General features: G+C 39.2%; 1 protein-coding gene across 5 annotated transcripts in view; it reads right to left on the bottom strand.

The window, feature by feature from the left end:
* Positions 1–8,157, bottom strand: part of Akap9 (A-kinase anchoring protein 9) — a 146,899-nt gene that overhangs the window by 89,702 nt on the left and 49,040 nt on the right. For all 5 annotated transcript variants that reach the window (XM_029535100.1, XM_029535101.1, XM_029535104.1 and 2 more), the window contains 2 exons: positions 4,673–4,769; positions 1,264–1,356 (listed from right to left, as the gene is read on the bottom strand). In XM_029535100.1, the coding sequence (XP_029390960.1) occupies positions 1,264–1,356; positions 4,673–4,769 (190 nt within the window). The remainder of the gene's footprint in view (positions 1–1,263; positions 1,357–4,672; positions 4,770–8,157) is intronic.

Here is an 8,157-nt window from a genome sequence, read left to right as displayed (position 1 = left end):
CTCCCTCCCTCCCTCCCTCTCTCCCTCCCTCCCAGTGCCTACTGAGAGCTTTCCATACCAGCTGCTCTGCAGGGGCTTTATATGCAGTGTTCATTTGATCCTCACAATTACTAGGATCTCTTTTCACACCAAGAAAATTGACGTTAAAATAAGTTAAAGAACGTTCCCAAACTTCATGTCCAATAGCAAATCTCATGTTAACCTTGAGGCTCTGACATAACATTCGATCTGAGAATCTTTGTGGGTACAAAGTACAAGGGAAGACTTGGGTTTCTGGAAGAATCGCACAATGGCTCACCCACAAGCCATGACTCACTTTCACCTTGATCTCCAAGACCTATTTATTCTGTTCACACACTAAATGAGAACGTGCTCACAGCCCACAGATCTCCTGGGTCTTCCTCTAACATGAACATCTCATGCATTTTCTCTGCATTTGGTCTACTGTCTTCCTTTTAGAAATCCGTATCCTCCAGTTCTTCATTTTTAAAATGGAGCAAATAACTCATAATTCAATGTTTCCAAGAGTAAAATGAAAATGAATCCATGTACTCTAGAAGGAAATACTAAGATAAAAGAAATGGAATTGTAATGGCAACCTATGGTATGGTTAGTGCTCAAGAGACTAAAAGATGGATTCTGAGCTCTGTAACCAAAGAGTCAAAGACAAGCAAATGCCACACTGACTGACAGGCCTCCTTCCCTCAGCCAGGCGCTAAGCTCGTGCTGTCCTCTCTCTCTGTGTAAAGCTGCCACACACACAGTAACCTCTGAGGAGAGGTGATAGACATACAGAGGATCGGACCAACTGCCTTTCTCTCCCAACTTCAACCATTTTAAGGAAGGCCAAACTCAAAGAATGTTAAGAATGTTAAGACCAATAATATACATAGCATATTCCACTTAAAATCAATTATAATGCCAGGTGCGGTGGTGCAGAATTTGGGAAGCAGCAGCAGGAAGATGATGAGTTTGAGGCTGGTCTGGGCTAAAAAGCAAGACTTTGTCTTAAAAAAGAAAAGGAGATGGGAGGAAAGGAGAAGAAAGGAGAAAAGAGGAGAGGGGAGGAGAAGAGAGAAGAGGAAAGGAGAGGAAAGGAAACAAAGCAGAATATTTATAGTTGATACTGTTATCTGACAATTTAAAAGTAAATTATAATAAGATACTTATGAGGTAAAATGTATTCCAACCATCAATAACCTCTCCCCGGTGAAGGCTGTGGGTGAGCAGGGAGACTACCTTCCACACCTACTATACACCCACCTTAGCTATTTCTTCTTCCAGTCGTTCTTGATACTGTTTTTCCATCAAGTTAACCTTATTTGTATCTTGCCTCACTTCAAATCCATCAGAAAACTACATGAAAAAGCAAAAGTTGACATATTATGTATACAAAATATCTTATCACCAATTTTTAATCTCTTAATCTCAGAATGTTTCTAAAACAATATTTCTTAGCAAATTTCTGGATACTGTTAACAGAAAGTAAATTTCTATTGTTTTTAATTAAAAACATTAATTATAATTATACTTACTACTTATACTTACTTATAAATTATACTTACTACTGTAAAAGAGAGAAAGAGATATAATTCTAAGGCAGGTTATTAAGGGAACTTAACATAAGATTATGTATATACAAGTATTTCTTATAAGTTAAATGTCAAGCTGGGATGGCATTTCTTTGTCAATTTTTTTTCTTTTTGGTATTTACTTATATGGTCCAATTTTCCACAAACATGAATACATTTTTTATGTATAACAAACATAATCATTTTCTAAAACATAAACATCCTTAGTTATTTCTTCTTCCAGTCGTTCTTGATACTGTTTTTTAATTTTAATAAAATTAAAGTATTTAACAGTTATGTGAACTTCTTTTTTAAAATGGGTCATTTGTTTTTAATGTGTTTATCTTCTGAGTTTGTGTGTGCATGATTCACTGTGTGCAAAATCAAAATCTTCAACCTGTGCAAATGAGCCTTATCCTTCTACTGTGTTCCTTCTAAGGATCAACAAACGCAGGTTTTCAGCCTTGAAGTACCTTGGCCTGGCCGTCTCCTGTTCTTTATGAGTCATCTCAGGCTAAGGGTGCAAATCTACCCAGGGCAGATGGTCACAGTCCTGTAGGCTTGGCCTTTTCTTGCTTCTCCTCTTCTTCCTCTTCTTCTTCCTCTTCTTCCTCTTCCTCCTCTTCCTCCTCCTCCTCTTCTCCTTCTCCTTCTCCTTCTTCTTCTTCTTCTTCTTCTTCTCCTTCTCCTCCTCCTCCTCCTCCTCCTCCTCCTCCTCCTCCTCCTCCTCCTTCCCCTTCTGCTGCTGCTGCCATTGAAGGCTCTGCCTGCATTAGTCCTTGTTTTCCTGGTCCATAACACCTTCTTCCTCTTCACCAGGCTTATTGTAACGTTTCAACCCTTCTGTTCAACCTTGAGCTGGAACACTGTCCTATTAGCGTCAGGGTGCTACCCAGCTTCTCTAGCTACACATTTTGCTGCTGCTCCAAAATGATTATATCAACCATGACTAGGGGATTCAGACAAATGAGCTCGCAGGTAGTCTCCCTCGGTGCCTTCTACTCCCAGTCCTGGTGTTGCTTCCAACAAGTTTGTACAGCTATCAGTCAGGCTCAGAAGCGCCAGGGACCAACATGTTGGTGATGCCCCTTACTCTGCCCAATCTCCAGCATAGTTTAGAAGAAACAGAGCTGTAGGTCCATGCACATGGCCTGAGACCAGATGGTGAGGTATATGCCGAGCCTCACCTAGTCCCTAAACCTATTAGTCCCTTCTTGGAAAAGCCCTGCTCTGCTTCCTGGGGTAGGGTCCAAGCATTTGGAAGCTGGGATGTTCTTTGCATATCACAGGTCTGCAGCAGGTGGTACAGATTATATTGGACCACCAAAGGCCATGTATGTGCCTGTAGTACTGCTCCAGTCACATCATCAGAACACAGAAACTTTGCTAGTGGCTCCTTCACCTCCATGAACACAGTGTTATCAGTGTATCTGAGATAGATCTTACATCGTTGTAAGATTCTGAACCATGACTAAGCAGTCCAGCCTACGAATTTAGAACTATCATGATCTTCCCTGCTGATTCATTCACACGGGTCAGAAAATGGTCCCTGAGGCTGTGGCCAGGAGGAAGTGGGGGAATTTACAAGGCATTACATGGTCACAGTGGAGCACAATGCCCTGACTGTCACAGATGTAATACCAGTGATTCTGGGCCCTAGTGAGTGGTGTTTCCATGATGCTGATCTTACATGCGAGAGTTTGGTTTTTTGGGTTGTTTTTGTTTGTTTTTGGTTTGTTTTGGGGGGATTTTGTTTGTTTGTTTGTTTTTTTGTCACTCAATTCCAGACAGCCACAGATGCAGATGTTCTTCTAAAGGTTCCAAACTGCAACAACATGCTCTAGCCAATGTGAGTGGCCACACTTAAAGTGTCCACAGCCCCAATGTCAGCCTACAGCATCTTGCTGTCTTCCCCATCTTCTCCTTCCATGAACCAGGGCTCCTCAGCAACTGACAGCACAGACTGACATTTGCCTTTTCTTCCTGAGTTTCAGGCACTTCATATTTGCTTTGAGTTTTAGACTTCAAATGTGGAAGCTTTTGAAATCGGTCACTATGACAGAACTTCCAGGCCATCTCCACAGGGGCAGCAATGTGGCCTGCAATGGGTCCTGGGTCCCACCCAAGGTTTGCTTTGGCTTTTTTTGTTATGAGGCCTTCTTTGGAACCTGGGACTTCTTGGAACTGACAGTGCTTCTGACCCCTGGGTATGGGCTCCCTGGTCCTCTTCTTCAGAGATGAAACCTGAGAAGGACTAGCAGTGGGCAGAGAGGCCTTCTCCGTCTAGTACCTCCTCCATTTCTGTCTCTTGGCCTCATGTTTGTCTTTCTTGCATAAGGTACTCCTGCTGTGCCTGGGGGCTGACTTCATCTCACACACAAAACAACAATAATTTCATCCAGATAAATGAAATTCATGCGTACAGGAGATACAGAAATTGGCTTGATGCATAGAATGAGAAAGAGTAATGATTTTTATCTTCCCTAAAGGCAGATGTTGCTGAGAGTTCTGTTGTTGGAGATCTGAAGAGTGGAGCAGGGTGTTCCTATGTAGAGTGCTACACAGAGCTTTTATAGAAGGCATGGCCTCTGCTAGATGAAGGCACGCCCATCACTGCAGCACCAGCATCCTGGACCTTGGCGATCCCCAACGCTGTCTGAAAGATGGCCTGTCCTGCTTCCTACATAGAAGGCTGAAGCTGAATCCCTGCATGCAGTGTGTGTGTGTGTGTGTGTGTGTGTGTCCATCAAAGGCATATGTTACAATAATAAAGAAAGAGGCCATGACTTTGAGAAGTAAGAGGGTACATGGGGAGAACTGAGGATGGAAAAGGAACAGGGGAAATGATGGAACTATTCTTTTGTTAAAGGAAAACAAAATCAGGACAAGATTTAAATTGATAACTTTGGATAATGAAAAGGAAAACTAACACATTTACTTTTACTTTCTCTTTCTCTATGTTTTCCCTGTACTAAGGAAATAATGCAAGTTTCTTTAAATCTTTTGTGTTTAATTAGTTACCAAATCACATTCATAAAAATGACAGTAAGAAAAATCAGTGTATTTAGTGTTTTGAAAAATAAAGATAAGAAATGCAATACCTCTGCTGTGCCGTCCACACGCTCTCTTAGACAGCTTCCACAGTACACCGGCTTCTGGGCACCAGATCCTTTAAACACCACGGAATCAACGGACAAGCTAAATATAAATAAAAGAGGCTGGTGGTATTAAGAGTTTTGAGTCATTGTTAATCCAAAATTTATAGCATACACACATGTATGGGGGAACCAAAACCAATTAAGCCAAGGCTTACAGACATTGTAACTTAACTCCGCTTCTGTCTAACTTTTATATTTAAAGGTAATATAATGTAAAAAGAGTATTTAATATAATGTAAAAAGAATATATTATAAACAAATACACTTTATGTCACTGTATAAAGTATATTAAGGCATTAATTTTATAAAGTTACTGAAGATAAATTTAGTAAAGAATAAAATGTTTTATTAAACCTCTCCCTCTGTCCCTGTCCCTGTCTCTGTCGCTCGCTCAAAAGCCTGGATGACAACACATCGGAAGTCAGAATGCTCCCCGCACTGCAGCGGGCCTAGGCACAGTGGCAGGAGAGGGGACTCCTTTACAATGTAACTTTTAGACTTTGTTGTTTTTTAATATATGTGTTTATATACGTTGTCAGCTTTATGTTTCTATTCTACATTGTTCTACAGGCATCCACTAATTTATGAATTTTTTTCTAAAATGTTTAGCTTAAGTACTAAAAATAAAGCAACATGAACAGTTAGGAACACAGGAAAAGATAAGGGGAAAAATTATAATCTCTACTCTTAGGAAACATAATTATATAATCCCCATTCACATATATCCACACTGCCTTCTTTGTTCCATTCTAATTTTCTTTCATAATGTCTTTTTTTCTGTTGTTTCATTCTTCTTTCTCCTATTCGCTCTTACATTTTGCTCTGTCTAAAATTGACCATATAAAAATGATGTCACTGTCTAGCTCTATGACTCACATAACTTAACTTCTCATAGCATTTAGCCCTTTTCTAATATTTAGTAGTATCAACAATGCTATGGTATCAAATGTTACCAATATGTCTTTAATGCTTCCATCTATATTTTTCTATGATAAAAGCTTAGCTGTTAAGTGTAATACTTGAAATAGTGGCACTTCATTGACAATCACTTCATTCTGTAAGTTTTATTGGTGCTTATCCCAATTTGGAAAAGACAAGTTTAATTAACACTGAATTCACAGCTACTGTCTAAAACTGATGCGTCCAATGGCCCCTTTCTATGTGACTACACCCTTTATAGAAATGTCATCATGTCCCATGTTCTCTGCCAAGCAGCACAGGATCATAGTATTTTTCTCTATGCTTCCATGACCATGTCAATCACATGTATCTGTAACCATCTGTTAGTCTAGTTTCCTGGTATTCTAGTAGGCAACATTACAGAAATGTGCAATGAACATGTTACATAGACATGGCCTTAAATTCCACAATGTATGTGACTAGTTTACAGCCCTAACCATTACTGCCTTTTAATAATTACCTGCAAATAATGCTCACTGAATAATTTCAATTATAGTCACAATTATATTTCAATTATATTGAAATATCCAAGAAAAGCTACTTTTTATACATCTCATTCATTTTTTTAATTATTTTCAAGTTGGTATATTTAACGTTCAATATCATTATAGCACTTTCTAGCAAGCTCCGCCTCTTAGCAGATTCTCCTCATTCACTTTCTGGCACCCCAACCCTCCGCGTGAGCCCCTTTCTCCTTCTTGCTTCCTTTCTGCTCTCAAGGCACAATGTATTCTTTGGACCTCCTCCATCTTCCCCAGCAACTCTTTTTACTCTCTCCATCTCCTAATATTTTTATTTGGTTTTGTTTTTCAAGACAGGGTTTCTGTCCTAGAACTCAACATAGACCAGGCTGGCCTCGAACTCACAGAGGTTGATCTGTCTCTGCCTCCTGAGTGCTTGGCGTACAGATGTGTGCCAGTACTGCCGAGCTTTCCTTTCTAAGTTTTTAAGACTTACATTTACACACACACACACACACACACACACACACACACACAAACGGCCATTACAAGTTTGGCTGCATACAAGGAAGAACAGTTGTCAAATATTTTGAGTTTGGGCCACCTTGCTTAATATTATATTTTCCAGATTCATTAACTTTCTTGCAAAGTTTATAATTTCACTTTTTTCTACAACTAAATAAAATTTTATTGTTAAATATGCTGCATAGTCTGATTGTCATTCATATCTAAGACATCCAAGCTGGTTCTACTGTTTGTTACTGTGATTAGGGTAGCATAAATATACGTGTGTTGGTATCTCTGAGGCAGTGTTCTGAGTGTATGACCAGGATTATAGCTGGGTCATGCAGTAGCTCTGTTTTTGATTTCCTGGGAGAACTCCACACTGATTTCCTGATAGTGACCTTTTTGACTAAGGTAAGGTCAATGTCATTAGTTTGTTTTCCTAATGCATAAGGATGTGGAGTACTTGTAGAATTCACACTTGCTGACCATTTGTGGTTTTCCTTTTGAGAATCATCTGCTTATTTCACTAACCCATTTGTTACTTGGCAGTTTGGGTATTACATTTCTGTAGTTCTTTGTCGATTCTACATATCACCCCGATGGCAAAGGTTTCTCTCACTCTTCTGGCTAGATATTTGTTCTTTGTACAACTGACTTCCATGGTATCTACTCAACACCCTTCACAACTTGTTCCATTTACGCCTCAGGATACTAAAGGGAACTATTACTATCTATTCCATTTAAAGTGCTGTAATCTGTCCCTGATCACATGGCCAGCAATGGTTACTGCAGAGGACAAAGGGCTCCAAAATCCATGGGCTTCTGAATTTCAAATATTTGTCTACAAAGGTTCTCGTGTGAAGTCACTTAAATGGATGTTAAATGAAGATTCTGTGTTTCTTAAACTATTTTGAGTCTAATTACAAGGAATAGTAAATTCTTTTTATTTTATTTTGTGTTTTTGTGAGAATAGTAAATTCTTAAGTAAAAATGTAAGAAAGGGCAGTAAGTTGGTATGAGTCCAAATGCAGACAAAACACAGCAGCCTTCATTCTGAGGTCTGCACCTTTCTTCACACACCGGAGAAAGCATCACTAATTAAAGATTATTCACTAATTCATCACTAAGAACAGATTGTTTGAAATACTCTGACTGGTTTTCGGGGAATTCTTGCTCAAAAAGACTACAGCAGTAGTTTCTAAATGGCAATCCATAGGCTGAATATATTATTTATTTTGTTATCTGACTCCAAATGTACAATCAAGTATTATTATTATACATATCTCAAACAATAAATTAAACTCTAAAAATCTCCAATGTAAGGGAATGGTTGACAAGTACTGGTCTCAAAGAACCTGGGGCTTTATAGGACTGCCAAAGTGTGCCAAAGTGTGTGAGCACTTCCTAAGCCTACATGTAGTTCTTTTTTTGTTTGTTTGTTTTGTTTTTTGATTTTCGAGACAGGGTTTCTCTGTGTAGCCCTGGCTGTCCTGGAACTCA

Source organism: Mus pahari, chromosome 2 (genome assembly GCF_900095145.1).
Source record: "Mus pahari chromosome 2, PAHARI_EIJ_v1.1, whole genome shotgun sequence".
In the NCBI taxonomy this organism is placed as follows: Eukaryota; Metazoa; Chordata; class Mammalia; order Rodentia; family Muridae; genus Mus; species Mus pahari.
Note: the sequence above shows the minus strand (reverse complement) of the source record. Positions and strands in the feature narration are given on the sequence as shown.